The sequence below is a fragment of the Cordyceps militaris genome, assembly GCF_000225605.1.
Source record: "Cordyceps militaris CM01 unplaced genomic scaffold CCM_S00006, whole genome shotgun sequence".
NCBI classification, from domain to species: Eukaryota; Fungi; Ascomycota; class Sordariomycetes; order Hypocreales; family Cordycipitaceae; genus Cordyceps; species Cordyceps militaris.
The window spans coordinates 373,518-389,522 of NW_006271974.1; the positions used below are offsets into that span (position 1 = coordinate 373,518).

At 53.6% G+C, this 16,005-nt stretch overlaps 3 protein-coding genes across 3 annotated transcripts; 2 read left to right on the forward strand and 1 right to left on the reverse strand.

The window, feature by feature from the left end:
* Positions 1-301: 301 nt before the first annotated feature.
* On the forward strand, positions 302-1,238 carry CCM_07413 (AAA family ATPase; the record flags this gene model as incomplete). The annotated part of the gene is made up of 3 exons (XM_006672554.1): positions 302-404; positions 869-980; positions 1,031-1,238. The coding sequence occupies 3 exons, from the start codon at positions 302-304 to the stop codon at positions 1,236-1,238; spliced, it is 423 nt and encodes a 140-aa protein (XP_006672617.1).
* Positions 1,239-5,172: 3,934 nt separating this feature from the next.
* CCM_07414 (eukaryotic translation initiation factor subunit eIF-4F, putative) lies at positions 5,173-9,354 on the forward strand (the record flags this gene model as incomplete). Its single annotated transcript, XM_006672555.1, has 2 exons — positions 5,173-5,454; positions 5,524-9,354. The coding sequence occupies 2 exons, from the start codon at positions 5,173-5,175 to the stop codon at positions 9,352-9,354; spliced, it is 4,113 nt and encodes a 1,370-aa protein (XP_006672618.1).
* A 1,293-nt stretch (positions 9,355-10,647) lies between these two features.
* CCM_07415 (DNA polymerase alpha catalytic subunit, putative) lies at positions 10,648-15,391 on the reverse strand (the record flags this gene model as incomplete). Its single annotated transcript, XM_006672556.1, has 4 exons — positions 10,648-14,640; positions 14,706-14,809; positions 14,865-15,165; positions 15,344-15,391. 4 exons carry the CDS (start codon positions 15,389-15,391, stop codon positions 10,648-10,650), a joined length of 4,446 nt encoding a protein of 1,481 aa, XP_006672619.1.
* Positions 15,392-16,005: the final 614 nt, after the last annotated feature.

Genomic DNA, 16,005 nt, shown 5'->3' on the forward strand with positions numbered 1-16,005 from the left:
TTTGCGAGCCAATATTGGCTTGCACGACTAACATGGGTCACACAATCAAACCGTAAGTGAGAAACACGAACCCGCGTGCTTGTCGTTACTGCTGCGTCAGCGAGGCGTGCCTCAGTATCGACGATAACCTGGCTGTTCTTGACGAAGAATCTGAGTTTCAGCAGTACGTCCAGGACGCGAACGATGAGAAAGCAAAAGACTAGATATTCAACTCATCTTCAAGCTAATCAAGGATGGGCTCGCAGCCTATCACTGAGCGGTACGAGATCAATGTCTTGACGGCCGAGCACTCTTGCATCGGATGACCTTTAAGCCCGGCGAGCTGCTCTTCACTGGCCCCGACTGCACCAAGACAGGGCGCATCCTTGAAGTGACATCCACCGAGTTTCACGAGGCCAGCTGGGGTAAGCCGGCCAGCCGCGTCATCGAGGCCAAGTGCTTCGCCTTCAACGCTATGTCGCGCAGCGCTTCGTCGTGGAGAGCATCAAGCGACCAGGGCGATTCGGCGACTGCATTCGGCGACTGAGCATGTAGGCTCCCTAGTATCACCTGGACCGGGCGGCGCTGGCGGCAAGACTCTCTGCACCAGTACAGCGGCACCGCCGTTGCTGTCGAGTATAACAAGACGCCGTCACCGTTCGGCGGGTGCAATGAGTAGACGCATCAAAATGTGACCGCAAGTGCGAAGATAAGTATCGAGTGTCTCGCGGATGTGAGTGGGCCTCTGTGAATGAAACCCGTTATAGGTCAATGGTCGCATCATGACTGATCACTGGACCTATCAAGCACTGAACAACAGGGTGTCTGCGTTCAACAGCGAAGTCGGCATTGACGCCGATGCCGTGACCGAGAGCGACTACCTCCGCAGCCTTCTTTCAGGGATCCGGCTTCGCGCTGGTCGAGAAACTGTGGTGCTGGTTCCGCGTCGACCAGGTCGCCGACGTTGCGTGGGACGCCGAAGCCGCCTTTGACCAGCTGATGTTGGCGGCCGGAGAGAAAGGTTCTGCGCGCGCTGACGTGGCAAACACAGGGAGCAGGACGATGAGGCCAACGGCGACAGTGACGGCTCCGACGACCTGATTCGGGGCAAGCGCAAGCGCTGCGTGCTCCTCTCATACGGCCCGCCGGGCATCGGCAAGACATTTACGGTGCAGAGCATCGCCGAGGTGGCCAAGAGGCCGCTGTACAGGTGTCGGGGGAGCTGGGAACCGACATGGAGACGGTGGAGCGGCACTTGAAGAGGATGCTGCCGCTGATCATGGCTTGGAGGGTGCCACCGCTGAGTGACGAGGCAACGTCTTTTTGGAAAGGCGTTCGTCCCATGATTTAGCTCGCAATGGCATTGTTTGCAGTGAGTCACCCCTCCCCGGACTGGTGTTTCAGCTATGTATTTCCATCACGCTAACGTTTTCTGAAGTCAGTCTTCTTGAGAGTCCTCGGGTACTATGCCAGCATTCAGCAGTTTCTCACCACGAACTGGGTCCAGTCGTTTGACCGAGTCTTTTAGTCGTGCATCCACCTTGGCCTTGAAGCACCACCCAGTTGACGCGGACGGCAGGGCCGATCTGTGGGGTCTGTTCTTAAAGCGCATGGCGGGCTAGAAGTTGCCGGTGGAGAGTGTTCGAGGGCTTCTCAAGACAGTGGGCGAGTTTGACATTGTGTCGAAAGCGTAGAGTAACTAGGCTCTTAAGAACTCGGACAAATGGTTAGGCTGGGCTTGATCATGGCTCGGGATGGTCGGCCCGGCCACGTTTTGTCTCGTCGGGTATCACGTAAGAATATGCAAGAATGACAGCCTCATATTGATCCGGCCCGCTACTTGAAGACTTATAAGGTATCATTCTCCGACGCCCCAGCGCGCAGGAGTGCCGTGGTGTAACGTGCAATAACGGTGCCTGGCGACTTGCGCCGATTTCGAACCCGCCCAATAGCCATTCATAAACGTAGATCTTTGCACCTTGTTCCAGGGTAGAGGTTACATCCGACATGGGTGGCAGCTGGTCGGCGGCCCGGTGAGCGCCTAACGAAAGGGGACGCCAACTCGGCTGGAACTTGCTTCTGGGGAGAGGGCGGCTGAGAGGGTTGCTTTGAGGAGCGGAGCGCGACAATCATTGTCTCTTTTATAGGTCGGGTAACTATTTTCTACATGGGCCTGGAGTGAACCGATTCCCAGTTCGCGACGCCAAGTCTCTGTTGGCACTTGTTGGACGCAAAAAGTGTCACAGGCTGGGGCGGCCGTGCGCGCTCGTCTTCAGACTCTTCATGTACAGGTCTGCGGCGCGGTGATGCTTCATCTACATATGAGTCGAGGCTGCACACTTCACACTTATCATGTGCGAGTGTGCATGTGTCAGAGTGCGTGCACCCGGTTTGATGACTAGAAAAGGGGGTAGCAAAAGGGCTATGCGCTCGGGTCGTAGGCGGATTGTTTTCTCGCCTGCCCAATTTTAACTACCAAAATCCCAGGTGTTTTGAACCCCTGCCCCGACGGAAAAGAAATGGATGAGAAAAAGGGTCAGATTTTTTCAATGCGCATGGGGCTGTTTTCGATGTCAATCATGTCATAGTGGGCAGGGGTCAAGAAACCCCCCCTGCGAGACGAGAGCGATGCTCATGCTGATACAAGTGCTTGAACGAAAAGTTTTGGCTGGACGCTTGGTCGCCGTTCCTGAGTGACCCAATCAAATGTCGTGGCGTCGCGGAAAGTATGATATCATGGCTATGCTGATCATAGTTTACATCGATGAAGGGTTCACTAGTTAGTTACATACGTACCTAGGTAGTCAGTATGGATAGTGTAGCAAACTAAACGGCATAAGTGAGGTAAATCTAGCTAATAAATTGAGCACAGTTGATTTCGACTATGAAGTTTTGTGAGTGTGTTTGTTCTAGAGAGGTCACTTAGTACGGATAACCAATTGAACTCGTACTAACTACCTATGTAGGTAGTTATTCTTGTTGGTAGGCAAGGTAGGCTAGAAAACCTTGTCCCCACTTTAAAAATAATTAAGTCGTTTTTTGTCTTTCCGGGTTGCCGTGGTAATTACTGGGATCCAGGCCAGAAGTGTCAGTATACATAGTTAGGTAGGTAGTTGACGAGCATGTCGCGGCCAAGGCAGACAATGGTAACGTTAGAGATGCGAATCGCCCAGCGCCAGGGACTGCGGCAGGCAGAACTCGCACGGTGCAGAACTTGTCACGTATTACTTATTAACTAAAGAAACGGTGCCACAGCTCTCATGTGATGGGCGACAAAGAGGGCTGGCTGCAACCACTTTGACTAACGGTAGCCTAGTACGTATTTTCGTACTCCATAGGTAGTCTTTGAGATCTTGCCTGAGTGTCTTGGCGCGGGCGTATGCATGGTACATACGTGTACCAGTCATACATAATTTGTAGTTATGGGCGAGAAGGTGGGATGGAATGGAGGCGAGAACCAGTAACGCGTAATCACTACAGGTTGTCGATTGCTGCGCGTCGAGCAGAGTACCAACTATTAATTATTATACAACAAGTTGAATCGCGGGTTGGGTAGCAATCATTGGACGATTTTGTTTTACTTTACATTTTTTTACGTCGTCATATTTCTTGTGCTGTGACTCAGAGTTGTAGGACAAGGGCATCACGCGTCTGACCGTGACAGGAATCGCGTGGCTGAGGCAGGTGCCTAATTAGGCTGGCACCAGGCTACAGGCATACCGAGAAGAGTCGGAAGCGAGAATTGCAGGTATCATCTTCTTTTTATTTTAAAGATTTGTGTTGCATTTGCGGGCTCTTTGTTCGCGCGCATGCTTTGGAGAAGAGTTGTATGGAGAATGGTGGTGTTAGTTACCGATAAAATAACTACGGGGAAGTACCCGTGTCACCGAAATTAGGGCAGCGGGTACCTGAAGAGCAGAAAGGGGCTAATTACAGTGGGTGCAAACTGTGAATTTGGCGAACCGAGGAAAAAGTATTAGTTACCTGGTACCTACTTGCCTTTATTCATTTGGCGAGAAGAGTGTGGCGTAAGTGTGGCGCGGGCAGATAAAAAAGCAATTGGGAAGGAGGGAACAGGGGGGCGTGGCGATGCGACTCTCCCTCTCACTAATTCCTTCCCATCCTTTGATTGACCCGCTCACTGTGCCTTGCCACTGTCAGTGTGGCACCAAAGCACCACCACACCACGGAGACCACAAGAAAGCCGCAGAGCACCAGCGCACCAACCTGGCCCCAGCCCAGCCCAGCCTAGCCCAGCACACCCGCGCACCGCACACCCGCACCCACCCTTAATCATCTTCCTCGCCCAAAATTTTTCTGCACGACTTCCTCTCCAAACCCTCACCACTCCAATAACATCCCAGGTGGTCCGGTGGAAATACTTCTTTTTTCCCCAGACCGACATCCCTTACCCTTCTTCATCAGGGCATTGGATTCCTTCTTCTTCTGAGTCTACAGTACCAGAAGCTACTCGAGACACCTCCCCTCTCGCAGTTCCTATTCGCCACACCACATCATCCACGGGATTTTTTTTCTTGTCCTGTCCCACGACAAGAAAGCTTCTCGCCAGCTCTCCCCCGGTCGCTCTTTGGCTCGACAGACGGACCGACGCAAGGTTTCCTCTTCTTCTAGCCTCGACCGGATTCTCTTCGCCGATAATACTGTAGCGTGTTTCGATATACCTACTTTCCTTCGGCCCGCCTATTCTTTTTCATTCACTTTTCAAGCGTCTTTTTGGCGCAAACTTTTTTTCTCCAGTTTGCTCCACGAGAACTCTTTCTTTCTTTCGACCTCGCCATTTCGCAATTCTCCACCCTCGACTATTGCTCTCTTTATTAACACGCGCACCGCACCGCACCTACCGACTACCTCTTTTAATCAACTCCTGCCGTCGCCTACCCCGAAGCAGCATCGACAAACAACACCCTCTCGACTTCGGTTCCAGCATCTCTCTCTCCGACTGCTGCGCCAAAGTCTACTCTTGCCTTGACGACCCTACCTCGCGTCAGGCTTCCATCCTCTTTTGCGGTGGTCACTCTTCTACGCCTTCGCCTTCGCAGAATGCAACTTGTGCTGCCTCGCCTTTTACAGTAAACGGCCAGTCAGTCCACGCGCATTCTTCCTCCCGCCGTTGTCCGTGGCTCCCAAGGTCGCAATCAACGGCTCGGATCACTCTTCAAGAGATCTTCCAACATGGCGGCCCCCAATCCCGTCGTAAATGGCGGCCCTCCGGCCCCCGCCGGCAACAAATCCAACATTCAGTTCGGGTTTGATTCCCCTTCCGTGGCCCACAGCACTCCTCAGTCCAGCAACGTTGCTCCCATGGCTATCCCCGCAGCAAACAACGCTGGTCGTGTGCCTTCTCCTGCTCACTCACCCTCTCCTATCCCGCAGCCTTCAGCCAGCGGCGGTCGCCCGCCCACCATGCAGGCTGGTGGCCAGATGACCTTCGGCAGTCTAGGTAGCGATGGCGAGGTAAGCACACCCCCTTTACAACGCCGTCTTGTTTCCTTGTCCCTTTATATAGCTAACACTCGAACCCAGCGCCACATGAGACAGGGCTCTGTCCCTCCCAACTCGAACGCTATTCCCACGCAGCCAGGTGCTCACTTTCGACGTGAGTCAACCAACTCTCTCCATGGCGACAACAACCGAGGCAACTACCAGGGCGGACGCGGTCGTGGCTACAACAATCATCACAACAACTACAATAACCAGATGGGCTACCCTCCCAACAACCAATTCCGCAACGGTCAGGGTCGCGGCATGCCTCCTGCTTTCCAGCCTCAGGGACGCGGCATGCCCTACCCCAACTCGCCTCATCAGCCTAACCGTAGCCCTGCCCCGGTCTCCTCCATGCCCAACACGCCAAACATGCCTCCCGCCAACATGCACGGTCACATGCAGACGCCACCCCAGTATCACTACCCGCCACCTATGGCTCCTCAGCAGCAACAAGTACAGTACCCCTTTCCCCGAGTGTTTTCCAAATCGCACAAAAAGTACCCCCATCGACGTGAGCAAGACAAGGTTTTATCAGATTTGCGACGCCAAGCCGGCTCTACGGTGAAGTACCATGCTTGCTACATCAATCCGCCGCAGCTCAGCGACATTACTGAGCAGTCGGACCAGATGCAGCCTCGCATGCATAATGTACCTTCCAAGCCTCGTGGTGGCTTGAACAACTCTGAGATTCTACCAAAGTCAAATCACAGCGCCCCCATCAATAATCCCAACTCCAACTCATTTGACCTGTCTCCTGAAAACGGAGGTTTTGAACGACTGCTAACTATGAGACATCAGAACTATGGCTACCCGCCTCAACAGGTTGACCAGTACGGTCGTCCCATCAACATGACCTACGGCTACAATAATGTCCCCCCTTATATGGGTGGTCCTCCCCAGGGTACCGCCGCTTATGGCCAGCAATATCCCCCCACTTTCCATCAGCAGAGCACCAGCATGTCCCGCACCCCCTCTCAGCCAGAGCGTCCTACCAGCGCCAGCCAGTCCAGCCAGCCCGTCGTTGTATCCTCGGGTCAAGCCCAAGGTGCTAATGTCCCCAAGGGCGCCAGCAATTTTGTCATGCCACGCAAGAGCGCTGCTATCCAGATCAAGAACCTGGCTGGTGAGGTCGTAGACACCTCTTCCTTCAAAGCCCCTGTCTCCCCAGCTCCTCTGCCGGTCCGAACTCCTCCGGTTGTTGCTTCGACGCCTACTCCTCCTCCCGTCAAACCCAGCACTCCTTCTCACGGGCGCACCGACAGTCAGGCCACCCCTAAGACCGCCAAGGAAATCCAAGACGAGCTCAAGGAGAAGATAAAGCGCGCAACACAGCAGTCTGCTGCTACTGAGGAGCCTGCTGCTCCAAAGGCTGAGACTCCCGCTACCAAGCCCTCAGAGGCCCCCAAGACCGAAGCTGCTGTCAAGGAGGAGCCCAAGGCTGCCGAGGTTGCCAAGAATGACGACCCTGACGAGGATGAGGTGGAACGCATGATTCGTGAGATGGAAGAGGCAGATGCTCGCCGTGAAAAGGAGGAAGGGGAACATCGCAAACGCAGAGAGGCTGAAAAGGCCGAGGCCAAGAAGAACGAGGAGGTTAACCGCAAGGCTAACGCCGAAGATGCAGACCGCAAGTTGCGTGAGCAAGAGCGTGAGATGGAACGTCTCGAAGAGGAGCGCGAGCGCAAGCGCAACGAGGGAGAAGGTTCTGGCAAAACACTGTCCGTTGGTGAAGCCCTTGCCAAGGCTCGCTCTGGCGGCGCTGAGGGCGCTGAGGGCAACGTCGACTCAGTCACTGACAAGCTTGCCGACATGAAGATCGAGGGCGACAAGACCGCCGAGAGCAGGCAGTCGGAGAAGCGCGCCGCGAAGCCTGCGGCCCTGAACCTCGCTCCCCTGAACACAAAGCCCGTGGAGCCTCCTCAGCCTACGCCTGCCATGCAGTCCCTCAAGTCTGCTCGCTTCCTGCAGGTCATGGAGCAGGACGTCTACCCTGCCGGCATCCACTCACCTAACCCTGCTTTGAACGCTGCTGTGGCTAAGAAGGGTAAGACCTTCAGATATGACGCTGGCTTCCTGTTGCAATTCCAGAAGGTCTTTACCGAACAACCCTCTATCGAGTTTCACCAACAGGTCAAGTCCCTCATTGGTGACGGCGATGGCAACCGCGCTAGTATCCGCACTCCCGCAATTGGTAACCCTAGACAGGGCTCACGTGGCGGTGCCGGATTCCCTGGCGGTCCTTTCAACGCACCCCCTGGCCGTGGTGGTATGTCCGGTGGTATGTCCGGTGGTGCTCTTCCTGGCAAGCCTGGCGGCATCAACCCCCTGGGCTCTTTCCAGCGTCCTGGCGCTTCCTTCCCTGGTTCCGCTGGCATGGTTCGCTCTGGCTCTCAGCGCGGTCCTGGTCCCAACTCTCCTCGCCAGAGCAGTCGCCAGACTCGCGGTAGCCGCCGTAACGACGTGCAAGCTTCCAAGACCATGCCGCTCACTGCCAACCAGGATGTCAAACCTATTACCATATCTTCCACTGGCTGGAAGCCCACTAGCATCGGCAAGAGCGCTGTTGCCAACTCCGCTGCCAACGCCGGATACCTTGATCCCGAGAATGTCCAGAAAAAGGTAAAGGCCGCCCTCAACAAGATGACACCCGAAAAGTTTGACAGAATTTCCGACCAAATTCTAGTCATTGCATCGCAGTCTAAGGATGAATCGGACGGCCGCACCCTTCGCCAAGTCATTCAACTCACTTTTGAGAAGGCTACTGACGAGTCTCACTGGGCTTCCATGTATGCCAAGTTCTGCAAGCGCATGCTTGAGACCATGAGCCCTGACGTCCGTGATGAGAGAATTAAAGACAAGAATGGCAACATTGTCAGTGGTGGCAATCTCTTCCGCAAGTATCTCCTCAACAGATGTCAAGAAGACTTTGAGCGCGGCTGGTCTACGAACGTGGCCGACCCCCCCAAGGAGGAGGAGAAGAAGGACGTTGCTGAAGGCAAGAAGAACGGCGAGGTCAAGCTCATGTCTGATGAGTATTACCTAGGTGCCGCTGCCAAGCGTCGCGGTCTCGGTCTTGTTCAGTTCATTGGTGAACTTTACAAGCTGGGCATGCTTACGGAACGCATTATGCACGAGTGTGTGCATAAGCTTGTCGACTACAAGCGTATTCCTGATGAGGCTGAGGTCGAGTCGCTGTGCAAGCTGCTGAGAACCATTGGCGCCAACCTTGACGAGACTGAAAAGGGTCGTCCTATGATGGATGCCTACTTTGAGCGCATCCAGACCATGGTCGACCTTCCTGAGCTTCCCAGCCGCATCAAGTTCTTGCTCATGGACATTATCGACCTGCGCAGGGCTGGCTGGAGAGGCAAGACTAGCGGCCTGGCACCCCCCAAGACTCTCGAGGAGATCCGTATCGAAGCTGAAGCCGCTCAGGCCGCCAAGGCCCAAGAGACCGCCAGAAGCAACCAGCGTGGTGGCGGACGTCCTCCAGTTGGCCGTGGTGATGCTCGCAACTTTTCCGCTGGCTACACCCAACAGACAAGCAATCAAGTTGGCATGGATGATCTGAAACGTCTCAAGGGCTCCGTCAACAGAACCTCGAGCCAGAACATCACTCTTGGTCCTACCTCGATGTTCTCTTCTCGCAGCAACAGTGGTCGTCGCATGGGCCCTGGTGGCTCTTTCGGACGGGGCGAGGACTCTGCCATGTCTTCCCGCGCCGGTACTCCCCCCACTCGCGAGAACTCCAATACTTTCAGCCTCCTTGCCACCATGGACTCTGAGAACCCCGCCTCCCCCCCGTCCGCCGCTGCTTCCCCGGCGCTGTCAAAAGCTGTCCCTGACAGTGACAAGAAAGAGAGCGAATAAGTAATCATTTTTTTGTTTCTTTCATTCTCGGTGTCTTGCATTTCGGGTGATAGACTAGGCGGGACTCTGTTCATCTTGATTTTTTCCATTGCATTTTTATTTTCAAAGATTTCACTCGACGTGTCCTCCAGTTGCGCCGCACTTCATCTACGATACCCTCGCCGAATAGAACATTTGAGCCAGAAACTAGCACAGGCCTTCTCCAAGAGACGAGGAGGGAGCACTGTCCGGGACCAAAAGGGGAAAGCTGTTATTTCTTCGCCCATGTGTTGATTACCTGTTCGAAGTTACCGACCTGTCGCGTTTGGTGCATTGCGCACCTAATGGACCTTTGTTTTGATTTTTCTCCGGTCTCGGAGCAGTTGGCCTTGGACGAACTTAGCTCTCTCTCTTTTGCCAATGGCCTGCCACTCTTGATGAAGCTGAATTCTTGGACACGAAGTCAATGATTGGGAGTCCTTGGTGTCATGTCCAGGAACGACTTGAGCTGCATAATGGTTAATGCGCGATGGCTGTCTTGGCTTCATGCAGAGGAAACGAACTGAAGAAGGCTTTGGACGAGGCAGACAAAAAGTTTGTTTTTTGGAAGAACCTCCCTCGTGGGGCTGGGCTTCTTTTTCTTTTATTCCATTACCTCTATTTTCATCATCTTCTCGTTCCATTTAGGATCAAAGCCGTCTCCCTCGCCTTGTTTCTGTGTGGAGAACACCATAATCTTGGTTTTGTCTCGCGAATGGCCTGCGGATTTAGAGCTTTTTTTGCCGTAGCTGTTTTTTATTGTACATCATCTAATTGCAGGAACAGACGGAGCAGTCATTGAGAAGAATATATATACATTTTGTTGTTCAAGTCTGATGCTATGCGTGAAGTCCCACTGCGCCAGTGCTCTCGTTGGTCCCAGAGGGAGGTGTGTAAATACAACATCGTAGTCGGTACATCTCAAAAGCAACTCTGCGTAGCCTGCAGGGGAACACCAGAGACATGTGAGACAAGATAATCGGGTCATGGTGAATTGTGACGATGCAAATGGTTGTAAATACCTGTAGATTTATCAGGGCTATGATGTGAAGCAGAAACGACAGCCCTTAGAAGATGCGAAAACTGAGAATAAACCAGCCAACAAAACACGACTAAGTAGAACATGAATACAGAACAAACCCACATTTGAAATCCCAGCTTGCCAACTCAATCAATTCCTGCTAGCCTAGCCTTGCAAACGCCACGCCCATGAACATAGTCCCACGAAAAGAAGAAAAAACACACACCTCAAACCGCCTTTTCTCCCCATCGTCATCATGATACGGCCAGGAGCTTGTTGAAGCCCAGACGCGCAAAGAGCGAGTCCATGGCGACCCACTGGCGGCCGCACTTGTCGAGGTAGAGGTCGACGACGCCCTTGACGGTGCCGAAGCGGACGCGGTTGTGCTCGGCGAGGGCGAGGACCTTTTCGCGGTCCTGGCTGGGCATGGGGCCGTCCGGGGCGCTGGCGCGGGCACGGGCGCGTTCTACGTCCCAGAGGCTGGCAAAGTACACAAGCTGGTTGTAAATGGCCTTTTCTGTGTACTCATAGCGCATACGGCCGAGGCAGTCGCGAGCGAGGCCCTTGGGGCCGAGGCAACGTGTGCCGTAAACGCTCATTTGGCGTGTGCGGTTGCCGCACTGCGAGTCGTCGCAGACCAGCCAGCCCTCGTAGTAGCGCGAGCTCTGAACGCGGACGGCATGCTCGACCTGCGCCACAATGGAGATATTGGGGATGACGTTGTGGCACGCGCCGCAGACGACGCCAGAGGCGGAGACGCGGTCGGGGGCCACGGCCAGACCCTCGAATGGCGTTGAGGACTTGCACTTGCGGCAACGGAGGGAGAGTCGCGCGCAGTCGGCGAAACGGACCTCGTCGGGAATCTGAGACTCGAGGGGGTGGATCTCGAGGTCGTCGCTTGCGCTGTTTTGCTGCGTCTGCAGAGAGTTGTAGCGGCGTACATCCAGACCGAGCTGCTCGGCGAGTTGTGAGGTGGAGGTGCCGACAATGTTGGCGCAAAGACGCTCCACCGGAGGGAAGATTTGCTTGCCAAGGTACCACTCGACGTCGGGTATCAGCGTCGTGTCAGTTTTGAGGTCACCGGGCGCGTGAGCTCGCTTGGCGGGTGGTTCAGAGCTCTTGCCATCGCCTGTAATGACATACGAGATGACATCTCCCTTGCGAACGTTCTTTTTTCGGGCAATGTCGCGGAGTGCGACCTGGACCTGAGGCATGGAGTCGGCGTTGGGATATTCCTTGGGGTCCTTGCCAAGCTGCGTAAAGATGATGTATTTGGCAACGGGAATAGTCTGCTCACGCATCTTGGCGGCAATCTCTCTCAGATATTCATGGATGCGCGAAACAGCAGCCTCGGTATCGGCGCCAGATAGAATCTCATCTAGAAGATGCTTGGAAATCTCCTTGGAAAGGGCGCAGTACTCGCGACGTCGCATGTCTAGACCCTTGACCTCCATCTGTTCGATGAATTTGCCGTCCTTCTCGACAAGGTTGATGGCAGCATACTTCTTCTTGGCTTGTAGAAGAATGCGCCGGAAGACATTGTCAATGTCAATTTCCAAGAGACGGTATTGCTCGTTAACCGCCTTTTTGAATTCGTTGCCGACCTTGAAAGCATCGGCCACACAGTCCACGTTGGCATTGATCATGACTGAGTCGGTATCGCCGTAAATGACTTGTAGAGACTTGCTTTCTGCGAGCTCCTTGGTACTTCTGAGAATTTCACGGCCCTTGAATGTGGTTAGGACCGCAAGCGGGCGGGCATAGAATCTCGACTTCGTGTATCCCAAACACCCGTACATGGAGTTGGCAGTCAACTTCAGGGCAAGCTGTTTGATATCCCACGTGGCAAGCTGTTCAGCCGTAGCGGATTTATCCTTCATTAGACTTTTGACCTGGCGACGTCGCCCAACAAGTGTCGAAATCAGCTTTGGGAGAACACCCTGGTCTTGATCTTTGGGCACCTCGGGCACAGCGTCCTCATCGGTACTCAAAGAAGTGCGATCGACCGTCGTGAAGCAGATGTTAAACTCCTGAATGATCGAGGGATACAGAGAGTTGAAGTCCATGACAAGAACAAACTTGTCGTACAGACCCTTCTCAGGTTCGAAAACAAGGCCACCTTTAAATTTGTCCTTCTTCTTGCCCTGTCCCGCTTCCTCCTCATTCTCATCTGAAGCTTTCTGGCGGCCGCGGAAAGTCTGCTTATCAGGGCAGATGTACTTGTTGCGATGAAATTCGTGGAGAAGAATATACTCGTTTCTTTCAGCGCGCGTGCCTGTCAAGGTGCGTGCCCAAGAGTTGCCAGCAAGATTAGTCAAGACCTTTGTCAGTGGAAGCATCTGGACGCTGATTGCCAGGGCAGCAATAAAATACGTGTCAGCCTCCATGTGGGTGATGTAGTCCATGAGGCCTTGCTTTTCTTTGGCCCAGCTGTTTAAAGCAGTCTCGGTATCAACGTCGAGACGAGGGTTATCACCAGAGAGATATAGACCGCACATTTCTGTCAAGCTCCAAGTCTGACACTTGTACATGGCAGATTTGCCTGCTTCGTTTGCCAAATCACAAAGTAATCGGCCCGCAATGATCTGACGCTCGGCAAAGACATTCCCACCCATCTTGCCCAGGGACTGTGGCCATTGGGTTCTTCTGAATCTTCCTAGTCTTGACCAACCGTGAGTCTTCTTCTCTTGTAAACGACTCAAGAGAACGCTGTAGTCGACACCTTCAAGCTGGTGACCAAGGATAACGTCAGGGTCAGCAACATCAATCTGTGCCAGGAAGAAGCTGAGAATATCTGATTCTTGCTTCTTCATGACAATAAGACCTCGTTTACGGGCTTTTGCAAGTTGCTCAAAGCCCAAGGGGAAATTTTGGGCATAAGGCCGAATAACTGTGAACGTTCTGCAGGGCAGTTTCTCAGCAGGGGTCGTGTCGCTAAGAAGCACTTTTTCGTAGATTCTGGCGCTAATAGCCAGGATTTCTTGCTTGTTCTCTTTAGAATTGAAAGCAGTGCGCAGGGCGACACTCATCATAGTCAAAGGAGGCGCATCAAGGTTATCCGAGTCGGTCGCGACCGACAACATGTTCGGGTGCTCGGCCAACACCTCCAGTTTGCAGTGGGAGGCGTGTTTGATGGCGCCAAAGTCAGCGTCCTGAATCTTGAGCCAACAAGGACCCATGACATTCTTCCATAATACGAATTGCTCGAACAGTGCTGTATTAGATCCAAAAACGTGGGAGAATGTCTCTCCAGTGACATTGGGGTCTATAGGTTGATTGGTATAAGGATAGAGAAGTTTCATGTATTGCGCTTCCTTGGGCACTCCGGGAAGCTCGAAGGCGTATTTGCGGGTACAAGCCTTGATCTTGTACATGCCAACCTTCATCTTGGTCATGAGATCATCGACTTCGGTGTAAACGTCCATCATTTCGACGCTCTCGTCAGTCTGGTCGCCATCGCGAAGGCGCTGCTCACGTGGCAAGAAGTACAGCTTTCTCAAGATGTTGTCAATCTTGACAAAGCAGCTGACGTATTCCTTTGACTTCTTGTTCAGGACTTTGCCGAAAAGACACAGGCTACCATTGACCTCGATGTAGTCGGTCCAGAAGAAGTTAAGACTGCCATCAGCCTCGATGGCATCGTTGTGGTCCATTTTTCCTAGGCCGCGAGTCTCTGAAGGGTTGCTCACAACGTTAAGCTTTTCGGTCAACTTGTTCCAAGACGAGGAGTCAACGTCATCAACCGGCTTGACTGGTGACGAGCTGGCTGGAGATGGGTAAAGTTCTTCTTTGCGTAGCTTCTTGATTGGACGAGAGCTGGCCAAATTGACAGAGGCTGTCGTGACAGAAGCCGCGTGGGCAACCTCGATTGTTTCCTCGTCGTCGGAGTCCTCCTTCTTGATTTCTTGCTTCAGCTGGGCTTTGCGTTGCGCTACTTTGGCAGCAGGGGATGACGGGGCCGGGTCGCTCATTAGAACATCGCTGGCAGGTACCGGATCCTCATCTAGAGGCGGCATGTATCCGTCGTCGTCGCTGAGAGGTGCGGTGGATTGAGGCGACAATAGTCGTGCGTGTAGTCGCTTTTGCTTCTTTCCGGCGGGTTCTGGCGCAGGCGAAAGCGCCCTGGATTTGCGGCGCTCTCCCGAGCGCTCCTGTTTTGGAATCCGCGGCGCAGGAGCGGGGATGTTGCTATCAACCTCTCCGAGGAGGTTTGCCATGAAGTCAACATCGTCGTCCGTCTTTACGATCTATTTGTCAGGGCATGTTAGCCTGAGCCTTGATGAGAGATACTGCTTGCGGAACGTGGTCGCACCTTGGGTTTTTGTTGCGGTTTGGTCGGGTTCTTTGTAAAGTATTCGCTAATGTTTCGGTCGTTGGCATCTCGCTTGGCTTGTTCTGCTTGGCGGTTTGCTTTGTCTGGGCTGGTTTAGCAGTTGAGGGAGGGAAGAGGACGAAGAGAGGGCCAACTGACTGGCTTTGCTTTGGCGACCTCGTGTAGGACGTTCCTCTAGATCGCTTTCAGAATCGTACTGACGGACACGGTCCCAGTCTTCACGACCGTCGTCGGCATAGCCCTCGCCATTGTCGTCAACAACAAAATCATCCTCGTTCAGGCGATCTCTGACAATTTTCTTGTAGCCATCTTCATCCACTTCGTCGTAGAGGGCATTGACGTCTTCTACCTTGTAGCTGTCAAATGCCTTCTTGCCAGCCTTGCGAAGGGCCGTGAGCTCTGCGAGCTTGGCCCTGTGGTTGACCTTGGACATGACGAGCTGTGATGGCTAGAACAGCTTTTACTGAGAGGACAGGAGCATGGAAACAAAAAAGTCGATTAGGTGGTAAGCGGCAAGGTAGGGCCACCGGTGCATGTTTGTCGATGGATGAGGAACCGTTAGAGGGGCGTCCAGACCACATTAACTACCTACCTAGTAGAAGGGGGCGCGTTCTTGCGGCGTTGTAGCGCGTCGCGTTGGTGTGAGACGCGCCGCTAAAGTGCATTGCACATTGCACAACTGCTAATTGGGACTAGCGTGGTTTTCAATGGCTGCCCCAGCTCGGATAGATGCTTTCTTTCAACCATCACTTATCTCCATCACTTATCTCCAGCTTGCTTCCTGCTTCCAAGTTTCAATTAGCGCCTGCTCCAGAACTAGAAAAGTGGTCGGTTGCTATGGCTGCCGTCACCACATTACAACTTTCCAATACCTCGCCCTTGAGCTGCGTAAACCCGGAAGCCAGTATCGGCACGAATCTGCGTCCTTCACCTTTCGGCCCAGTCAGCTGCTCCTTGGTTAAGAACATTTCGTCCCCCTCACCCTCCCATTACCAATATTTCAGTCCTTCATACATATCCGCCGGAATGACTCACTTTTTCAAAAAGCGTGACAAAGCCGACGCCTCGGACAGCTAGCGGCTGTGGAAAGCTCGCCCACGTCCTCCATCGACTGCTGGCTGCTTGGGACCTACACGCTCCGGCCCCGACGGCCGTAAATGGTTTCGCAGCCTACACCCCTCTCATGCCGAACCCGGCTCCCGCTCCAGTGCGGATGATCATTCGGATGAGCACAACCACAACGGCACAATGAATGTGACCTCGAAAGATGCGTCTCCAG